This window comes from Ammospiza caudacuta, chromosome 2 (assembly GCF_027887145.1).
Source record: "Ammospiza caudacuta isolate bAmmCau1 chromosome 2, bAmmCau1.pri, whole genome shotgun sequence".
NCBI classification, from domain to species: Eukaryota; Metazoa; Chordata; class Aves; order Passeriformes; family Passerellidae; genus Ammospiza; species Ammospiza caudacuta.
The window spans coordinates 32,710,886-32,732,219 of NC_080594.1; the positions used below are offsets into that span (position 1 = coordinate 32,710,886).

At 42.2% G+C, this 21,334-nt stretch overlaps 1 protein-coding gene across 1 annotated transcript in view; it reads right to left on the reverse strand.

Moving 5' to 3' along the window:
• Nucleotides 1-533: 533 nt before the first annotated feature.
• The window catches only part of CLCN1 (chloride voltage-gated channel 1), a 57,351-nt gene continuing 36,550 nt past the window's right edge, over nucleotides 534-21,334 (reverse strand). Inside the window, exons 10-25 of the mRNA XM_058825559.1 lie at nucleotides 17,878-17,962; nucleotides 15,349-15,450; nucleotides 13,961-14,045; nucleotides 13,351-13,500; nucleotides 11,865-11,934; nucleotides 10,483-10,593; nucleotides 10,144-10,357; nucleotides 9,304-9,437; nucleotides 8,586-8,800; nucleotides 8,360-8,465; nucleotides 6,864-6,946; nucleotides 6,053-6,091; nucleotides 5,328-5,432; nucleotides 3,349-3,435; nucleotides 1,236-2,853; nucleotides 534-683 (exon numbers count right to left, since the gene is read on the reverse strand). Coding sequence (XP_058681542.1) covers nucleotides 2,458-2,853; nucleotides 3,349-3,435; nucleotides 5,328-5,432; nucleotides 6,053-6,091; nucleotides 6,864-6,946; nucleotides 8,360-8,465; nucleotides 8,586-8,800; nucleotides 9,304-9,437; nucleotides 10,144-10,357; nucleotides 10,483-10,593; nucleotides 11,865-11,934; nucleotides 13,351-13,500; nucleotides 13,961-14,045; nucleotides 15,349-15,450; nucleotides 17,878-17,962 — 1,982 coding nt within the window. The 3' untranslated portion in view covers nucleotides 534-683; nucleotides 1,236-2,457. The remainder of the gene's footprint in view (nucleotides 684-1,235; nucleotides 2,854-3,348; nucleotides 3,436-5,327; nucleotides 5,433-6,052; nucleotides 6,092-6,863; nucleotides 6,947-8,359; nucleotides 8,466-8,585; nucleotides 8,801-9,303; nucleotides 9,438-10,143; nucleotides 10,358-10,482; nucleotides 10,594-11,864; nucleotides 11,935-13,350; nucleotides 13,501-13,960; nucleotides 14,046-15,348; nucleotides 15,451-17,877; nucleotides 17,963-21,334) is intronic.

Sequence of the window (21,334 nt, forward strand, 5' to 3'; positions counted from 1 at the left end):
GCTTCATCTCCCCCAGCTCACAATCTGTCTGTCATGACTCACACACTCGCTGGCTTTGATTTAGACTCCCATCTGCTTTCTCAGCCAGTCACATCCCAGTTCTTCTGTAACACACTGTAGGAGAAGTGTGGGACTGGAGCAGAGCATATCTCTGCATGCAGGAGAGAGGAGGGGGAGGAGGTGTGCTGACTCCAGCCTCAAAGTTTCTCCTTGTCTCATCTGTCTCAGTGGAAGCCTGTGCTTAAGCTGTAAAATATAAGCCTGCACAGTAAGGCTGGGGATGACTTGGAGAAACTCATCCTTCTTGGGTGTGCCTGCACCCTCAGACCACATTTGGTCTCGGTGTTGTCACTCACTGAATATTTATACTTTTGTAAAAGGAATGTCCTTTCTCCTCTGCTTATATAAGGGACTATCACAATTCCCTGAGGAAAAAAACAAAGCAGCAGTTGTTTTGCCTCTTCCCTGCAGGCAGCAGAAGGTGACACAAAGGTAGTGGGGAGGACGTGCTGGTGCCTGGCAGACACAAAGGTGCCCTTCTGGTGGAGCCAAGCAGCTGTTGTATGCAAGGGCCTTGCCCTCAGATCACCACTGTCTCCTCACAAGGACTGGCTGGCTCCTGGAGCACATCATTAAGGCAGGAAAGGCTGTCCCCAGTTAGCTCATCAAGGGTGATCTTGCGCCTGAAACAGAACAGACCTGGTGGGCTCTGAACTCCAGACAGCAGGAATAAATTTCTCTCTCTGCAAGAGACTAGCAGGGAAGATTTCCTTTTACTGTAAGCTTGTCACAGACTCTCCCACCCATAATCATCATCAGAGAGCAATTGGTGCAAGGTCAATCCTTGGAATTAAAGCCAGGAGGGAATTTTCCTTTGGTGACTGTGTTAGAAGTAATGGTATTTTTCACTTGCTCCTGAGATGGCTTATGGAAAATCACGTGTTAAAGTAGAACTGGTCAGTCTAAGTTAGATAATGCTTTACTAATATCAAGAAGGGATATGAGATTACCCCCAAGAACGTATTTTCAGAGCCTGGATTTCTTCTCTGTTGCTGATAAGTGGAAACACATCTAATAGACTGCTTGAGGCTGCATCTGAGTGGTATGAGACACCAAAAATATGGTAGAAAACGATGTAGACTGTTAGAAGAAGCTGCAGAATACACAGAATTTGGTTTTGCCTGTTTACTGAGAAAACCTCACAAGAGCAGTGAATTAAACAAGCAGCACCTTACCTTTGGATGCCAAGGTTTTGCATGCATGACACGAACTGACAAGACGTCTTTTTGCAAGACGCAGATCTGCTCCAGATTTAGAACTGGAATAGGGAGGGATGCTGCAGACAAGGGTTGAGGTCTCTGCTGTTAGTCACAACAGAGACAAGCTGGCAAAAGTGAGAGCTGGAATTCTCAGATCTGAGGTATGCAGAAATATGTGGAAAGTAGGCAGGGTAGAATTACCAGGAAAAGAGAGCAGGAGTTTTCAGAAAGAAACTTGTTTTCAAAGTGTAGAAAATGTGTCTTCCCTCTGCTGTATTTCTTGGCAGCCTGCTAACACTCCATAATTACTTTTTTTTTTCTTGAGTTCTTATATTTTAAGACTATAACTGTGGAAAATTGTGAACAGTGATTCAGAGAGACAAACATTTTTTTGAAATATAGGTACATACATGCTGTTTTACTCCTCTTCCCCCAGCACAGAGGATGCCCTCACTTAAGATTTTCCCATTCTGTTTTAAAATTTCAGAGATGATGGGAAAACAAAGATGCTTTTTTCCCTTCCAGTGTTTTCTTAAGCCTTGGCTGAATTCAAGACATGAGACATACACCAAATACTTTTCTCCCATCTGTTTTTAGGGCATGGCTCAGCCATAGGACAGAGGAGAAGCTCCTAACTGCATCCCCATCCAGGAAAATCCCAGAGTAAAAATTGAGAAAGAATAAAAATGTTCTACATGGGAATGTTTGGGGGGGTGCAAGATAAGAGCCAGTGAAAAGGAGCTGCAGCAGCGTGGACAGGGTGGCAGTCAGAAGCAGCAGTATGCTTCTAGGCTGGAGGTCTGGCTGTGATACACTGCTGCATGCAGGCCTGGTGTGGCTGGAAGGATGGCACCAGTGGTGAGTGAGAGCTGATCCTCCTCCCCTTTCCACATGGCAGATTGACCCAGGGCATCCTGGCTGTGTCAGCAGTATCCATGTCCTGTTACAGTGGGCTCTGCCTGCACTCAGGCTCCTTGCAGTCCACATCTGACACCTGCACATGCCCCAGTAGTCCAGCAGCCCAACAGCCTGCCCAGAGGGAAAGCGTCAGAAGAAAGGGTCAGTCTGATGTCCCTCCTCCCAGCTGAATCGTTCCTCTGTGGGGATTGCAAAGAACATCCAAAAGCTTCTCCTGGAGGAGCAAACGCAAGAAGACTGGCTCACTGAAGAGTGTGATGGACTGCTACCCTCACACCAGCTATAGGGGAACATCCTCATCCTCATCTTCATCTTCATCCAGGTCAGTGGTACGTAGGTTTATGTCCTTGAGGATGTCTGAGATGTTTTCAGCAACTCGCCCTGTCAGCTCCATGTCTTCCAACTCCGTATCCGTGGCATAAGCGGAGCTGGGGACTTCCCCCTCTTCCTGTGAGTGTGAGGGCTGGGGGGAGTGTGAGCAGGGGGGCAGAGGGCTCTCGGTGCCCAGGTTTGCTGCCTCCTCTGCTGCCACCGTGCCGGTGTCCTCCCGGCCCCACGCCTGCGTGCCCTGCCCGGCCTTGGCGGTGCTGGAAGTCCGGCTGATGTCACGGAAACTGGCAAGGGGAGGTCGGAGACGGACCCCAGAGCGGGTGGAACCCTCTATTGCCTTCTGGAGCTGAAAAAAGAGAAACACTTCAGAAATAAAAAACGTTGAAAGGGAGGCCAGCCCAGCCCTACCCAGCAGAAGTTCATCTACTCCCCGGGGTAAAGGGATCACAAATAGAGTCACAGCTCTGCCTCTGGGGCCTGTGGAGATCATCTTTTACACTGGTGATGTCATGAAAAATTCCATGGTAAACAACAAATTCCATACCTCTTTCAGAAACAGTAATAGCCACTCAGTTAAGAGTGGCTATTAAGCCTGCACTCATGCAAAAGATGAACCTGTTAGCATCCCTGTAAACAGCACCTGCTGCCTCCTCTGAAATGCAGTCATCCATTCCTTTACGTGGCTTCCAAAGAGCAGACTCAGAATTCAACACTGGACTGGAAATGTAGCACTTGCAGTTATATATATTCCCAGCTGGAGCCTACAGCACCTGTGACTTACTGCAGTGATCCACAGGACACTTGCAGTTATTTAGGAGGATGGCAGAGGATGTGTACTCACCTCTTCCAAAGCCAGCACTCCCCTCAGCTTCCCCATGCTGGTTACGTAGGCATGGCTGAGGCCCAGCAGTGAGAACAATGTGTGTGTCTAGGAGCAAAACCACAAAAGACCATCTCAGAGGCTTTGGAAATGGGCAACACAGAACTTGATGCTAGAGCTGGGACTCAGGATTTAGAAATGGCAGTCACAAAGACACAAGACTGCAGTTATCCCAGTGAGAAATTATGCCTTCCCTTCTTGCCCTTTTGTTTCTGCCAAATGCTGCTCTTTGCTCCTTCTGCTGTGCAGCTGTAGTTGGGACTATGCTGATGATGGAGAGCACATTCTCAAGGTCATTCTAGTCCTGCAGCTGGTGGAGATTCACATACAACACCCTGTGTTGTGCATTTGGAGACCTATGCAGATCCTGTTTCGATCTGGTGCTGGAAACTGAACTACCATATAGTAATATGTAAAGTCAAAAGCAGCTTAGGTTATTTATTGCAGTGCTTTCCTTATCAATGGAGGATTTCTTTTTTTCCTGTCCCAGAATATTTTCGGTGGAAGCTTAAGCTTGTTGCTGCTTATCCAGTGCAGTGAGAACACTGAAAACAAGTTATTCTCTTTCTCTTACAAAGTCTCCTTGAAAGGACAGATATCACACTGTTATCAGTCTTCTTTTCTTCAGCCTAAATATACCCCATTATTTTACTATTATTCACAGATCAGGGTTTCTAAAACTTTCCACATTCTCAGTCCTCATCTCTGGTACATTTCCAACCTCCAGGTTCTTGAAGCTGAGCTCTAGCTGGACTTTACCTGTGGCCTTTACCATGAAATCATTCTGTCACAGCTAGTGTTTGACCTTTTCTTTAGCATCATATGAGAAACTGAATGTCATGTTCAAGTGTAAACTAGGAAAAATCTGATTTCTCAAGAATAAGACATTTTACTCTAAAGTAAAAGAAAACCAAAGAAAAGAAAACGTGGTTAAATATAGCTCGGTCATGATAAATTGTGGTATTCTTTTCATTGTCAGTAGTCTCACATTTAGCTCTAACTGTGCATATTTCACATAGTTTGATTATTTATTATTTATTCCTGGGTAGTTTTTGGGGTTTTTTTGTGCATCCAAGTTAAGTTGATTTGTCTGTTATTTCAGAGTTTCTCACTTGCTCTTTTGTATGACAGGTATGAAACTTTCCCCATGATGAGCCTTCAAGTATATTTTTTTGTAAGCGTATATTCTCAAAGATACATGCTAATGGTTTTCAGGTTACTTCACCTACCCCTTCAGAAAACTCATCTGAACTATATGCTAGCTTATTCTTGTTTTGCTCAAGGCTGAGATCTTAACAGTAATTCATTAATTTAGTACAAGGTTTATGCTGACTAGTCACATTAAATATTGATAAAAGCATGCACTATGCACTTTTGCTTCAGTAGACTGCTTTCCACTGAATGAATGCCCAGTCCTACCTTCCTCTCGACATACAATGATTGCTTTACTCCCCAGTCATCCTATGCTGATTCTAGGTACTGCATGATCCAGCTTCCTCTTTCCTTGTGCTTCAGTTCCATGAAGAGCCTGTGACACAGGCAGATGAGTAGAGGGTTTCTGAAGGCCCTCTGAGAAACACCCTGAGAAATCCAGGAGTGCTCATTCCAGTGCTGCACACTGACAGGGCAGACTGTCAATCTCAGTGGAATGCCCCAGCAGCAAGGCACACAATGCTGCTGTTAATGTAGCAGACTTTTTTTTTGTCCAAAAGCTTTTTTAATAAATGGACTCAGACTTCTTATCACAAAGGCTTTCATTTTGCAGGAGATTGGAGATACACACAGGAGATTACAGGAACAAGCTCACTTCTGTAGCTCGATGTGAAAGTGGGTAGTGATAGTAGTTGTAGGTGAAGACAAGGAGAAGAAATAAGTCATAGACTGGACTTGGAATGAGTGGAGAAAAGTGATGTATGCCTCAGGGAGACATCTGCACTCACCTTGTGCAGGGAGGTTCTCTCCACCAGCTGGAAAGGGGAGGGATCTATGCGGCAGCTGTCAAAGCACACGTTCTTGCCCAGCTCCTCCTGTTCCCAGGCATCTATCTGACACAGGAAAGAAGGGGAGTCACTCTCACAGCTACCTGCAGCATTGCTGTCTTGTGTACCCAAACCAGTCCCCTCCTGTTAATGCTTCTTCCTTCGTATGTACAGCATTCATCTTGTCCATTATATCTCACCCCTCTGTCCCTTTCTTGCCAGATGTCAAGTCCCTGTGGAAACAGGGCAATTCAGAGATTTTCTGAGAAGATGGGGTTTTGTTTTTTCCTTCTTAAAGAGGGGGTGAACATCTTTAGCTTTCCTTTCTGAGTACATCTTCCCCTTGTTGTTGCAAGATGATTGATCCATTGCGTAAGAAATGAAGGAACAATGTGGGCCCACAAGGATTTAGATGAGGGGGCACCTGTGGAGCCCTCTAGTCCAAAACCCTGCTCCAACAGGGCTGACTTCAAAGCTAGATCAGATTAGTCAAAGTCTTACCAGCATATCTAGCCAATCTCTTCTCTTATGGGTGAGACTTGCCCACTGTGCCACTCCAAGCAGAAATTTACTTTGGCTATGACTTTATCTGCCAGTCACTGAGGTTCCTGGAGTATTGCAAGTGATAGGAAATGGGTACAAGGAGCACTCACATAACCTCACTCTGTTTCTGCACCTCATCTTACCTCTTCTGGTGTCATTGTCTCAATGACTTCCACTGGCTCCTGTAGGAGAAAACACTGTTCAGGACAGCCAAAGAACCCACAGTTTTACAGAGTACAGAAAGGGAAAATCTGCACAGCCTCCTCACCCCATGTGGTCCCATTTTTGTTCCAAATGGTGTATTAGATTTTCCAAGTGCTTAGATTTTCTTTATACTCATCCATTATATGGTGTGCTCTGCCCTTGCTGTGCTTCCCTTGCCAATGACAATTCACCATGGAGTTCTGCTGGAGCAATTCAGGTGCCTAAATATGGCCACCTAATACTGATTTAGATACTCTCAGGATATCCCACATAGGGTCCAACCACTGTCCTGGAGTGGATGCGTCTCCCATAAGCTCTTATCTGTTATACCCAAACCCTGTGCAGATGTGTCAGATAACCAAGGGCAAGTTTAACATGGCAAGAGCCAAAAGCTTTTTTTTTTCATTTTTCTCCATCTGTCCAAAACTGTTTGCCAAATGGAATAGAACTGAATTTTATTGCATGTTAGCCAAAATATCATTAATTTTTATCACTGAGAAAAGATGCCCAAACTCAATCATGATGGTAGCCTGAGACCTGAGCACAGGTGACTCTTCAGGAAGATGCACACTCCTTTACAGTAATCACACCCTTTCTCCTTGGGTGAGCTCCCCACTGATGCTGTCAGAGTTCAGGATCATAACTGTGTCCATGCTTTAGCCAAATGCTGAATGTCTCAAGTAGTAGTTTCTAGTTCCACTGCATTCCCTTCCCTCTTCAGGGTACTACCAGGCTCTGTGTAGCCCTAACCTGGATGGTGCTCTCTGTTTCATGTGGACGGCTGCAATGGCACAAGAGCTGCTGGATCAGTTTCCTCAGACTCCTGAAACTGCCTGAAGGATGAGAACAAACATGTGGATAAGAGAGAAGGACAAATGAGAGACAAAAATACAAAGCCCCACACCTAATGAATCCTCTTAGCCAAGGCAGGCTGGGAAATGCTATGTATGAGGGACATGATAGAGCTGGGCTGGTCACAATCTGGCATTCAGTTTGAAAGATGGTGTCTGGGACATTCCAGAATGAATATTACCATGCAACAAAACATTTCAACAAACTGGATGTGACAGTGGGTGCCAAGGGGTGAGGAGTCCATGCGTTCTGCCAGAAGTGGAATAATGGGAATAGAAAAGACCAGAATTATACTCCCAGCCAAAGAGTAAGCAAAGAGGAAGATACAGGGCCTGGTGCTGTTGTGAGCAAGGCTGTGGAGGAAGTTTAGTCAGAAACAGTGATAGCTGTGAGCCAAACTAAAAAAAGAGAAGCAAGGTCTCATGAATTCATTCCCGTTCCACTTCCTTTGTCATTCTTGGGTCACCCAGTTCTAGCTTCACGTAAAATGTTTCACACACTGTCCTTGTTTTCATATGTGGTTCTTTTTGTACTTTGGTAGGATAGGTGGATGGCTACCCCAACACTTCCCTGCTCTGGAAACATGAAGTGGATTTTTCTATGCCTTAAAGGTTTAGTCACACATGAGGGGTGTTAATGAACCAGAATGTGCTATATGCTCTATTACATGTAACACTTGGGTGCCTAAAAGCATGAGCTAAAGCCTTATCCTCTGTACTCATTCTTAAGACTGGGCTACATCTCTGTGCTTACTCACTCTGCATATTTCAGGATGCATAAAGGATAAAAACAACCCACCATCCTGCATCACACATGAAAAATAAATCGGCAATGAGCTATAAGTACAGTCTTGAAAGCAAAGCTAATACACAGCTGGGGTGTGACACAGAAGAGCACAATATATCAATGTTTGTCCATCACATTGATGCAGCTGAACCAAAGAGATGTGTGTCCAAGGGAGGAGACTTTCAGTTTTGGAGATGGCTGAGCAACAGCCTAAGCTGCTCAAAAACTTAGTGCAAAACATGTTTAGCTCTCAGGCTGCTTTCTCCAGGGAGATTCACTCATGTGGTGAAGGAGCCAAAGATGGGACCATTCTATTCAGACTCTACAGAAAATGTCCAAGGAGTTGTTATTGCAAAGAATGGAGTGGGGAGACAGATAGAATCCATCCTTAGTGGGCCTAATTATTCCGTGCTGCCTGAGCAATCACAAAAGAAGGTATCACCAGGTACATTACACTGATGCTTGGGTGCACTAACAAAGTGTCCTTCAGGAACAGCAGAGAAAGCTCCTCCTCAGTCTCTGGGAAGCCAGCCCCTCACACAGGCAGGTACACACAGCTTCCCCAAGCTGGCCAGGATGTGGTTGAGCCATGACAGAAGTTACCATACCTGGGTGCTGCTGGGGCTCCAAGGTTTCAGGCATTTGTTTAAGAGGACTTGTTGGGCCATTTGGCTCCTCTGGGTAACTGGGAGTGGGACTTGGAGGCCGAGGCAGCTGTTACAGAAAGGAGAGAAAATAAAGTCCACCTTGTGCCATTTATTTCTCAGCCTCCCCAAATGCCTAACTGCTTTCAAGCAGTCTCTGTGTTGCAGTCTGTCCACTTCCCTCCCTCACCTCTCCCCTCTCCTCTGTATCCTCATCCTCATCGACATAAGCAAAAGATTCGTGCTTCAGCTTGGGCAGGTTTGCCCAGGGTCCATTGTAGGGCGCCTCGTTCAGCTTCTGCTGCCTTTCTCTGTTGAGGAGCCGCCGCCGCTCTGGGCTGATGTGGGCCTGGAGGAGAGCCTGCAGCTCCGACCGCTCCACGGACCCCAGCAGGATCATGGACTCTGCACAAAACAGAGCAGGGAAGCCATTAAACCACCTCCAGGTGGTTTGAAGGTGCCCTTCCACACATCAGCCCTTCCTCCTTCCAGCCTCTTCCAGGTGCTCAGGCTTGTACTGCCTAGATCTGTACCAGAGTCACTGACTGCCCTGTGGTGGCTCCTAGGCTGTGGGACTGTGGGAAGGGGCCTTGCTGTCCTGAGCTGTGCCACCCCACGCATGCTCTTGGCTCATGCAGGATCCCAGGAGGGCCCTGTTGTCACAGTTCCCTCTACAGACTTCCCACACACCTCCCTTACGTGCTGGATCTGCTTCACTGCCCACACTCCAGCTTCCCTGTCTGGCCAGCTGAACAGCTGTCTGCTATACATCATCCACAGTGGGAGATTTTTAGGATTTTTTTTAATGTGGTAGGTCACCCTGCCTGCTTCACACCATATAATTTGAAAGCTAGTTTCTTCAAGCTGAAACAGTCTTCAGGAAGGACCAGTCTCTCCACATTGCCTACCTGGCGAGTCCACCAAAGGCAAAGATTTCACTGTGGTGCTCTGGAGTACCTCTTGCAAGTCTCGGTATTTACAGTTGGAGGAAACAAATTTCACATCTTGGACCATAATATCCTCAACAAAGATATTGTATTTGCTGTGAATTTGGGGAGAATAAGAGGAAGAGTTAGCATATTAAAATGCCAAGCACATAAATTCTCTAAAGAAATACCCAAATTACTACTTTTAAAAAAAGTGTTTAAAATACAGCTGCCAAATGATCTTCTGTGAGAGTAACCAGAGGACTTTCCAAGAGGATAAATACAGATTAACTGGATTTCCATTACAGTTGTATTTCACTCCGTTACCCCTCACCATGAAATACACACATGTATACATATATGTATAGATGGTTTTTTTATACATACCCATGTGTATGATATATACTAGACAGGGGAAGATGTTTATAGGAATAACTGAGTTTTGCTTCAAGCAAAATATCCAAATAAAGTATTTCAAACATTTGCTCATTTGCTGGGGAAAAATAACCAAACTCCACTGAATTTAGATAAATGAGACTCCTGAATTTTAAATTTTTAAGATGAAGCAACTTGGAAATATTAATACAAATTCAGTTACATTGCAGGTCATTCAAACTTGTGGTTTCAGTTAAAAAAATAAGAGGACTTTTCTCTATTTTTGTGTATGAAACCTAATTCTACTCCAACACTTGTTTTTTTCTTACTGCAGACCTATTGTGCCTTCTTAATTCCTTTGTAGTACTAGACCCTTACTAGACCTTTTATTCCCCTGTGGTTTTAACCCTCCCCTGCTTTATTTTCTTGCCTGTTTTGCTACTATACCTTATGTGATTCCAGCCCAGGTCTGGCAGGTAGGGCAACTTCTTCACCTGGATGATGCTATCATAGAGGCTGGGCTGCAAACTCTGGGCCACCATGTTGGCAAGGATGACAGCCACCATCATGGGCAGGATGTGAGAGATCTGACCCGTCAGCTCGAAGCAGATGACAGCAGTGGAGACAGTGTGGCTCACCGCTCCTGTCAGAGCTGCTGCACCTTTCCCAGGTAGGTGAAGGAATAGGGAGAGAAGAAGACTGTCATATAGAAGCAGCGTGTCATGTCAACCAGGAAAATTACAGCAGTGGGAGCAGGTGAGGAAAAAGGAAGGTGTGGAGGCTCACCAATGACAGCATACCCTCCAGGTAAGATTTGGTAGAGAATGTCGTCAAAGAGGATCCCGTTGGGAAAAAGTGATGCCATGATTTCCCCAATGAGACGTCCAAATGCAGCTCCTGAAAAATATCACTGACAGTTATGGAGTTAACATTTAAGGAACATCCAGTCTGTGCTGTGCAATCACTTGGATATTTTCTAACAGAAACGAAGCCAAAGCTTACATTAAAATGACACTGAAAACTAAAGAGTAGTTCTCAGTTATAAAATACAGAAGTTAGACTAAAAGAGGAAAAAAGGGTACTAAGATTGTTAAATACAGCTGACCACTCGTTCATTCACTTGGGCACACCAGGCACAGCAGTAGCTGTGATTCCCAGGCTGGAGGACATATTTTCAGGCTGCGTACAATGTCAGTCCAGATCATATTTGAGGCCCTTTAGACTCTCATGCTGTGAATGTCTAAGCATTAGAATCCCAGCTGACAGAAGAGTTTTTGTGGGAAGGGACTTCAGGAAGTCTTGTTCTGACCCCTGCACATAAAAGGGCTGATTTCAAAGTTACATGGAGTCACCCATGTCTTGTTCAGACAGGTTAAAAGTCTGCAAGGATCTCTTGGTCTGGTGGACACAAAACAGCACAGTGTTCCAGAATTGTATCCAAAATGCTGAATGCATAGAAACAATTTCTTTGCATTGCTGTCTAGGTCTTTTCCTAATACAGCCCTGATGTTGGTTAGCCTTCATCACTGCAAGGGCATGGTTACTGCCTCATGTTCAGTTGCTGCCTGCCAGAACTCAGAGGTCCTTAGAGCACCCTATTTCATTTGAGAGTTGTGGGTACTGAATGCTGAACATCATGAGCTTGTATAGCTCGGTCTAACATAGCCTCTCTTTCTAAATATCAGCATCACATTATTGTGATTTTTTGTTGTTGTTATTGGAATTAAAACCAGTTAAAAGTCAATAAACTTTTTATGTTATCACATTTCAGTCAGAAGAAAGGAGTTAGATTACATTGTGGGTACTAGTTTTGAGGTTATCTCTTCTGGCTGGCTTTCAAGGGTGAAAGGAGCAGCTACTATTCATTACAGGATATAAGTGAAGAGGCATAGAGATTAGAAGGCCGTGGCTCAACATGTGACCCCAAGTGTGGCCTTCCTTATGTAAAAGGGTAGGGACTACCTATTTGGCATTTGGTTTCAGGGGATTGAACTAATGACAAAAGCAGAGATCCAGAGGCTGGTCCATGGACTTCTAATCAGGTTGTCATAGACATCAAGTGATGACTCCTCATATGCCAGCTGAACCCTGCTGGGTGTGTAGGCAGTGTCTCTCCTATTCTCTCTCCCTGTCAGATGAATATGCTGCAAAACAAAATTGCAACTCACCTAATACGAAAACAGGCATGAAGCCTCCACAGGGGATTGGCATCGTAGTGGCAATAACAGCCATGCAGAACTAGAACAGAGGCAGAGGGTGCAGTTGTTACTGAGCAGCAGTAGCATTTCCTGCTGCCCCACTCTGTGCCCAGCCTGGCTACAGAGACCAGAAAGCTGCTGAGCTGTAGTACTGCTAACTGAACTCTGTCTTTGTAGTACCAAACCTGGCCAAATACAGCTGAGAACTGATTATACTGCAGTGGAGAATCAGGCCAGGCCTTTGCCCAGAGTCAAAATAGCAGTTTCTTGTTTATGTGGTCTATCCCAATACTGAATTTATCCAGAAGAAAATCAAGAGCAGTTATCTAGTGAGTAGAGAAAGCCTTTAGTTAGCAGGACAATGCCAATGAATCTAGTGACTCAGGGTACAGCTCCGCCAAAGGCAAACTGATGGACTCAGGACCAACACACCCCGTAGTCCACTCCTCCTCTCCTCTTTTCTTCAAGTAAACAAGACCTTTTCTGCTTGGTACACTGTAATAAGAATTATCACAGAAGGAGAACCCTTAACTACCTGTCAGAAATTGATAGAGTGTTTTACTTTAGGTGGAAACAGTTGTGTCAATCAGTCATTGATAGCTGCTCTTGATCTACCAAAATTTTCAACTGACATTGCAAGGTGGCCTCAGCTCTTCTGTGCCTTTGCAATAAGTAAATAATAAAAGAATTAGCACCTATTCTATGATATTTTAAAATCTATCTATCTATCTATCTATCTATCTTTCATCTTAGGAAAACCTCCTTCTTGCTGCTTTTATTTTGCACATTGGAATATGATGTTTTCTTCTTTCAAATGTCTTTTTTTTTTTCTCTGTCCCATGTCAATTACACAGCTGATCCTTTCAGAAGCTGAACAGACCAACTTCCACAGCTCAAAATTTTTAATCTGCTGTTGCTTTCTGGGAAGTGAGCAAAACTGTTTCCAGCTGCACTTCTCCATCAAGTTTTGATGGACTGCTAAGAAATCCTTGAGCCTCACACAGCTGTAGATTGCACTTGCATATTTCTATTTGTCCCATATCTGAAGTCAGAAATATCAAATAGACTGTATCAGACTTCATTTAGATCAAACATAAATTATCTGAGGGCTTTTTAGTTAGTCAAGTATTTATTTTTGTGGAACTTGAGAAATCTTTCCTGATTTAGTTTTCCCTACCAGCTACTACACAGTGGACACCAAAGGTCATTCAGCAGGATGCATGAGGAGGATGACCTAGGGAGCATAAAAGGCTACTTTTAAAAGGAAACTCTTCCCTAATAATTTTGGTCATTCAAGGTGGATGAACATCACATCAGAAGATGCAGGAATCCATTGCAGCTGTAGTGCTTCATTCAATACCCAGCATCTCCTCATTGGCACTTCACAAACTGCTTTACAAAAGGGAAGAGCATTCAGTCTGAGTGGAGAAGGGTTGTGGTGAGCTGGGCTTCCTACCTTCACGAGGAAGAAGAGCAGGATGGTGACAAAGACGCTGACTTTAGGATGGATCCAGGCAGCAGATTTCCCTAGGATCTGGGTGTCCCCAGAGTGTTTGATCCAGGTATAGTTATCAAAGAGAGTGCTGATGGCTTCCCGTGGCATCAACTAAACAGCAAAAAAACCAGGTATGAGTCATGACATTAGATGAAGTAAATATTCTATCTCTATTACAAGGAAGTGGAGGAGATTTTTACCATGGGAATTCACGACTATGAGACTTAATTCACATTTCTAATCTTCAGGAAGAGAGACAGAACTTTACTCATACAGGTGAAGAGATAATTACTTTTACACAAAGGGTAAGATTTTCCTTATTATTTGCTTAGAAGAGGGGATAATTACTTTTACACATAGGGTAACATATTTCTTATTATTTGCTAAGAAGAGTGGACCTTTTTCAAGTTTTCTATGAAGGAGGTAGCAGAGATCATATAGTGCCTCCTCAGTACAAACTCCTCCCATACTGTTCTTCCCTTTTCCCTGACACAAGGTTATTGGGGCGGAGGATAAGGAGATAATGTTCCAAAGAACTGCACAGAATTGATAATACACTTTCCAGCCTCACCTCTCCTGCCATGAACTGCCCAAATCCATGAGGAAACGTCACAGACGCTATACAGAAGGTTATAACTGCAGGGTATATCAGTCGGCTGTAAAGGAAGAGAGTTATTACAGTGTGGCCTCACATTCAGTTCTTGCAGCACCATCACTTCAGGACTAGGAATGCTATTTCTGTGAGGCTCTCTGTATTTGTATCCATTGTTTTGGAGTGCTGTTACCAGCAGTTTAATGCCTTGCTCCACTGTGACACTTCACAAGCACTGAGACAACATGAGCCTAAACTGCTCCCCTGTGCTGGACTAATCCTGTCATGTGTCCCTTGGCAAGGTACCGTTTCCTACAGGAAGCATTGGCTGAGATTTAGGAAGACAAAATATAACAAAATATAATTTGATTCAGTGTAAGGACCTAAAAAATTTTGAGAAATCAGTGAAAACTAATTCCCACTTTTCAGGCTTTGCCCTACTCCTCTATTAACTTGATTTAACAGCCCTGCAGCTGTTTGTGGGTAAGGCTACATGATGAGGAAAGACATTTTTCCTTCCACGTAAGAAAGTAAGCTAATTTGAACTTCTGTTTATTTAGTGGTTTTCTTCTGGTCAGGCTTGCAAGTGGAAAAGAAATAAAGTCCTCCATGCCTCTCAACTTCAAAAATTCTCATAGTATCAGATCTTTTTCTGTAAAGAGACTGAAGACATTTACAGCTAGCCACCATTTCTTATCTTGTTCAATTTATGAACTTTGGAGGTTAGGACTCTATTAGAGAGGGGAAAACAGTATCTTCAAGTGTCCTGTTAAAACTTTATTGTCAAGACTTTTATTTCATTTTTTCATTTCTCTTCCATGCTGCATTCCACACCATTTGGTTACTATCAGTTTCAGCTTTTGGTTGATAAGAATGGAGCACATTCCTTACAATTATGCCAACACTTTGATTAAAACCAAATTACATATTTTAAAAACATAGTTAGATTTCAGTTGTGTTTAATTTTCCTGAAATATAAATAATGTTGAATTTTTCACAGATCCTAAAAATCCCAAACAAACCAGAAACAGCATGATTTTAAAAAGCATGATCATTGACTTTCTAATTAAAAATATTTTCTGTCCAATTAATAGCTTGCCTTATCCTCTTTACAAATGTTGCAGTCTCCCTTCCAAATCAAGAGGCTATTTGAAGCTATGGAGGATGGGCAAAAGGAAAATCCGCTGCAGGAAAAATTCTCTTGATGTTTGCAGAGACCTTTCTCTCATACAGGAGCAATTTCTCATATTTTTACTATCTTACACATGAATTAGGTCTGCTGTCATCCAGAAAGCATTTGCTACTATCCAGTACTAGTTGGGTGTAAGAATCTGGTCCCTAAAGAGTATATATTCAAAAGCACTCACTATTTGGTGAGAAACTGGCTCAGGGCTTTATGACGTCGGATGCCCAGGACCACTTGGCGATTGAGATAAACAAAAAAGGCTCCAAGGAATCCAGAACATATGCTAAAATGGAGAAAAAGAAATAAAATCATGCCAAAAAACAGATAATACACAAACCATCAACCAAGAAAATGAGTTTAAGTGGTTTAATCTTCAGCTGCTAGTGAAGTCTTTTGAATAACAGCTGGAGGGTTACTCCTGCAGCAGCTCATTTTGTCGACTCCCTGATGAAAGAGGAGAAATTATCTTGGACCTTTGTCATGCACACTACCATTTTACCAATTTTTTCTTGCTGAAAATCTATAAAATACTTTATTAAAAGAAACTGACAGTTCTCAGTGGGGGCTCGTGAAGAGCAACGGGGCAAAGAGCAGTATTGTCAGAACTTAAACACCAGGTTGGAACAGAAAATAGTAAAAATGAGGGGAGTTTTAAGTCTGATTCAGTAAAATTATACGCCTACAACAATTACTAATAGTGATAGGAACTCTTGTGCCTAAAGCAAAGTATATCATCTCTATGATCCTAATAACTTAGGTTATGCTCCTGATTTTAATAAAGAAAAAAAGTGTAGTTGTCTAAGAATTGGTGTGATCCTTAGGCTCTGTAGCTTAATGAGACTTGGATAAATAGGGCCTAATACTTGAACATGAAAAGAAAAGGAAGAGTGAAAAAAGACTGCATTTAGAATTGGTAAGGGCAAGATTTATTTTAGGTGACAACCAATAACCCACATAATACTGAGGATAAACACTTCATATTTTCATTCTATTAATTTCTAAAATTAACGGACTTCTGCTTTGTTATATGTTACACATGCTTTTGCCAAATCTCATTCAATGAATTATTTAGTATACTTAAAACATTGTACGTTGAAAATAATCCTGCTTTATCATTTAAAAATTGCAGAGAAACACATTTAAACTAAATATAAAGCTTTTCACAGACAAACATGTTCAATGAATTACTGTTCAATATTTTAAGCAAGCACTGATTAGAACAGTGTTTAAAATAGACCAGTCCCTTAGGCAATATAAGCCTAAAGACTACACAGTCAACTGAGTTGCTCTATAATATTTTAAATTAAAATATAGGTCTCTCCATTCCTGTCTATCATTTTATCAATAAACAGGAAGTGCTCCTTCTGTACAGATTATGCAAATTAACATTTGGTGACACAGAAAAACAAGATCTACCCATTGATAGTTCTTGTCCCACCTGAAGGTGAAGAAATATGTTGGGTAGAAAGAATGTTCAACTTTGTGACTTAAGAGAATTTGGAGCATTCCAAGTTGGTATCAGGACTTTATCCAAGACTATCCAAGCCTTTGGGGTTGTTTTTTATTTTAGAAACCACACTGGACACCCAGGCATTTGAAAGCATTTTGCAGTTGTCGTATATTCCTTCCCTAGCCTATGTGCAATGCTGAAAAAAGCCAGCTCTGTCAACTCTGTCCAAAACACAGCGGCAAGAAGTTTTGTGTTTTAACAACCAGCTGTAAAACCACAAGGATTATGTTTTTCCTTGCCAATCTAAAGCAGTAGATTCCTCCAAGCTCATTAGGCAAGTCTGTTTAAGGGGAAGAACAAAGTGAATACATGTTGCTAGCAAAAGCTCCTGTGTATTCACAGACTTTTCAATATAGCTGATGTCTTTAAAAAACCCCACTTGATTTCATATTCAAGTAAATTAGTAGGAGAGCAGCCTACTAAAATAGGCTGGAAAACCTCAAATATATTTCTGGTCTTGGATGGAGGTCTTGCAAGAGAATATGTTCACATCACCAGAACAGGCGTTTGTTCCTACAGTGTATGCCTTTCATTACTGCTCTGAAGTGATTTCCCCAGAGCCTCCCTCAAGCTCTAACCACAGATTTTTCCCCACAGTAATTCCAAATTCATCTTTTCTCTAATATTTCCCAATTTTCATTTTTCTTAAGTTTATTCTTTCATTTCCTCCAAATTAACCAATTTATTCTCACTGAATCCAATTACTGTTGATTACCCTTGTCACCATGTCAGGTGTACCAACCTCTCTCAAAAAGGATAATCAGTCTGAGCTTGTGAAAAGGAAACTTCAGGTTAAACCTTTTGTTCCATCTTTGTCATATGAAATGGCCGTACTTGTTGGATCAGTTCGTTTGGGGATAATGTCAAAACAATTAAAGGGCCATTCAGTAAATTTATTCCCAGAATTTTGACCAAGTCAGACTTTTTTTTTTCCCTTTTTTTTTTACCTCCAAGCTTAATTTCTGAAAAAGATACATGGAAAGGAAATAACAAACACCTTAATAATACCCCTATTTCTTTCCTTAGCCATTGTGATACATAGGCATAATTTCTGAAGGAAAAATTCCAAAAAATAGAAGCTTTATTTGCCACAACCAAAGTGACTAAAAGTGATCTTTGTAAATTTTTGGCAGAAGAATTCCTAACAGTGATCATATTCTAACCTTTGTAGAGCAAGGTGTCAGTTTCCTGGGAACTCACCCTATTATAGCAAATGCTGGCAGCTCTTGCAGGTCAAAGGGGAAATCCATGCGGAAGTTTGTTCTGAACAGGGCTGTGATGGTAACTGTGAGAGACAAAAGGTAGAAGAGGAAAGAAAATAATGAGGTGAGAAGTTAAATGCAATAAAAGCTAGGGTAGGGACAAGGAAACTTGTTTATACACGCTCCTGTGTGGTTTTCCTGTGTGGTTATATACATTATTACAGATTGGCAGGCTGCTCTGATTTAGTAGGTTCTATCTCTGAGCACTCGCAGCCCTAGCACTCTAGATGGTCTAGGTTTGCTTTCAGATAATGTATGCATTATTTTTAGCATCAATCTCTGATTTTTACAGGGTTTTCTTTTCTTTCTTGTCTCCTACCATGCATCCACTACAGAAAAAAAAACTCTTCCTGGTGTCCTTACTGACCAAGAGGTCTCTTTGCTGAGGCAGGTAGTGCATGCATAGCTGAGGAAGCTGTGTCACTTCTTACAGTTGTGATTGCCTTCCAGAAACAAAACTCAGATCTTCACTGAAGTTACAGCTTCAAAATTTCTGACTGGTACCAAAACTTGAAAATTAAAAGCTTAGAAATCAGAGATGTAAAAGATCAGCTAAGCCCCATCTTCTCCAGCTCACCCCTCCTGGTAGTACTGCTCTGCTACAATGCAATGTTCAAACCTGAGCTGCTTTTTTCTGGAGGTGCATTATTATGGGGAAACAATAAACATCTGTGTGCCAACAGAAGAAGGATAAATCAGCAATTTAATACAGAGTGGAAGTGCAGCTGAATGAGGATGGCTATAAATCCCCACTTGTCCTGGATGAAGGAATTATTTGTTCAATGAGAAAATAAAAGAAGCAGTGAAAATCTAGCATATGATAATAACAGGAAGAATTAATTACTTTTAATTTGGTCAGACAGAACTAGGTTTAGAGTAATAATTTAATGAGGTCTCAGTGGGTTATGTTACCTAAGATAGCTAAGCCTAAAACTGCATTCTACTATCCAAATTTTGAAGATCTTGCTCCCTGTCTCTTCCCCCTGCTCCTTCCCTCCCGGCTGTACTATTGTTCTCCTCTCCCATCGGGCCCACTCTCACACATCACAGCCTTCTGTGAGCTCCTTTGCCTCATTAAAACCTGCCAGAAAACCTGTCTGCTCTTTCCCTGCATTACTCCTTTGCCAGCGAAGTGAGTTGAATTGAGGGGAACAACAGACCCAGGTGGCACCAGCGAGGGTTAGAACAACACTCAGGGATGGAAGATGGTGAAAAGCAGGGTGCCCTCTTTTTTGTTAGATCAGCCCAAGAAAGGGATCATCTCAATTCAGTTTTAGGAAATAGTCCAAGCCACTAAAGAGCAGAGCATTAAAAAGTATAGTGAACTCATTTTCAAAGAGTTTTGCTACAGGGTGGCAAAGATGACCAGAGGAAAGGAAAACAGGCACAGCATTTAGTCTGGGTCCTTCTTAGTTCCATCTCTACTCCCACAGAAGAGAAAGAGATTTCCACAGAGAGATTCATCCCACCTGTCTACATCCTCTTTCCTGACTGACTAAGCCATCCTGAAACTAAATGTCTAAGCCCTTTTTTCTCCATTGGCTACCAAATGTACCACTTTAGAGTATCTGTCCAATTATTACAAGGCTAGAAGTAAAAAGGAATGGGAAAGTAGTTAATGTGAAAATTTAATTAAAAATAGATTTGAACTTTAAGATAGCACTGAGCCATGTATAGAAGGAACCAGAAGGAGCAGAAGGAAGGCAAGGCATGAAATCCTATGGCAAGTAAGATGAAAGCTGGGGACATGGTAAAACAGAAATCCTGCAAATTGCATAACTCCAGCCTTCCATGACTGACAAAGAGGGACTCAGGCTGGAGCAGCCAACCAGAGTGGTTGACAAATAACCAGAAGTTATTTGGAAAGTACAGATCATGGTGTGAGGCCAGACAACAAAGCCATGAGTATCAAGAGTCCAGCAAAGATTCTGTGGGTCTAAGAAATAAAAGAATTTTGGTGAGATGCCACACAACTTACTTGCATGTGTCATTCTGATGTGATCACTTCCCTACCTCCTTCTTCCTGGTAGCAAGCATAATAGAACATGAACGGAGACTGAAAAGACTGGGTGTCTAACTTTTGAAGGGAAATAAATGAGCAAGAAAAGACATGAAAGGCAAGTTAGAGCAGATATGATAAAAGATCATAAAATAATGAATGACTTAGCTAGATAGAAGTTCCTAGTTCCTTAATACAAGGACAAGCAGACTGACAACACAAAGAAAATACAGAACTGTGAAAATGATTGATTTTTCATAGCCAGTTGAATCATGGAACTTTTTAACCTAGAGAGTCAATGAAGAAGAACTTGAAGAGCCATTAATATGGGTATTAAAGCTGTCTGGATGATTTTGAAGAAGGGACAGGAGTCAAGATGATTCAGGATTAAGCTAATTTCTAGTGATTTGAGAGACCAAGAAGGGAATCAGAAAAGACAAAGTGAAGGACAGGAAATTATCTCTTGTTATCTGTCTTTGAGTTTCTTATATTTTTCTCTGGAAAGAACAAAAAGATAAGGGTTCTGGGTTTTTGTGACAGACCCAATGGTAAAATACAGCTGACTTTTAGGCAGTTCTGTATAAAGAACAATGTAGTCCCTTTCTACATTTAGGTAGAAAGTATAGTCATTTTCTATATTTCAGAGAATATTCAAACCTCCAAAAAAATCCAGCCCTCTGAAGTCAAGAGAGACATGTTGTAGCAGTTATAAATAAATAAACTGCCCACATGGAGCTCAATAAAATAGATGTAATTGTAAGAATAAAAGATATAGGCATTATAAGGAAGAAGTTTACATAGAAATGGCAGCCTTCTGCACCAAAACTCTATTCCCAGAGTGATTGAGATGCTCTCCTGAACAAGCCTGACTTGTGCAATTTCTGTCTGCAACAAATGTCACTCTCATGCTTTTCAGTTACTTGAGACACTTTATTTTTTCAGGACCTTCAGTCAGATCCTACCAGTCCTATACTCTCCTAATCATTCAATCATCTCAATTTTCTTGATTATCTGTTTTTAGTCAACAGATGACCAAAGCAGGCCATGAGTTTTCCAGCAAGGATTACATCCTGTGTGACAGGATATCTCTGTGTGGCAGCCTGGATGCTGTCCTGAGTGGAGGCAAAAAAAAATCCCACCTCAGGGGGTCTTTTGCTTGCTGAGGACTCATATTCTGTCATTTATCAGTTAGATACACCCCAGCTCTCCTAGGAATAGGTTGGACTAGACAGCTGACAAGATGACAAGACACTTCCCTTTCTCCTTCCTTCTGTGCCATTGAAATTCGTGTTGTGGCAGAAGCTTCAAACATCATAAAAACATTGTGGTTTTGAGAAAGATGGAAAATAATGTATGAACAGAGCAACCTCTGTGCAAAGAGGGCAGGAATGGCTGT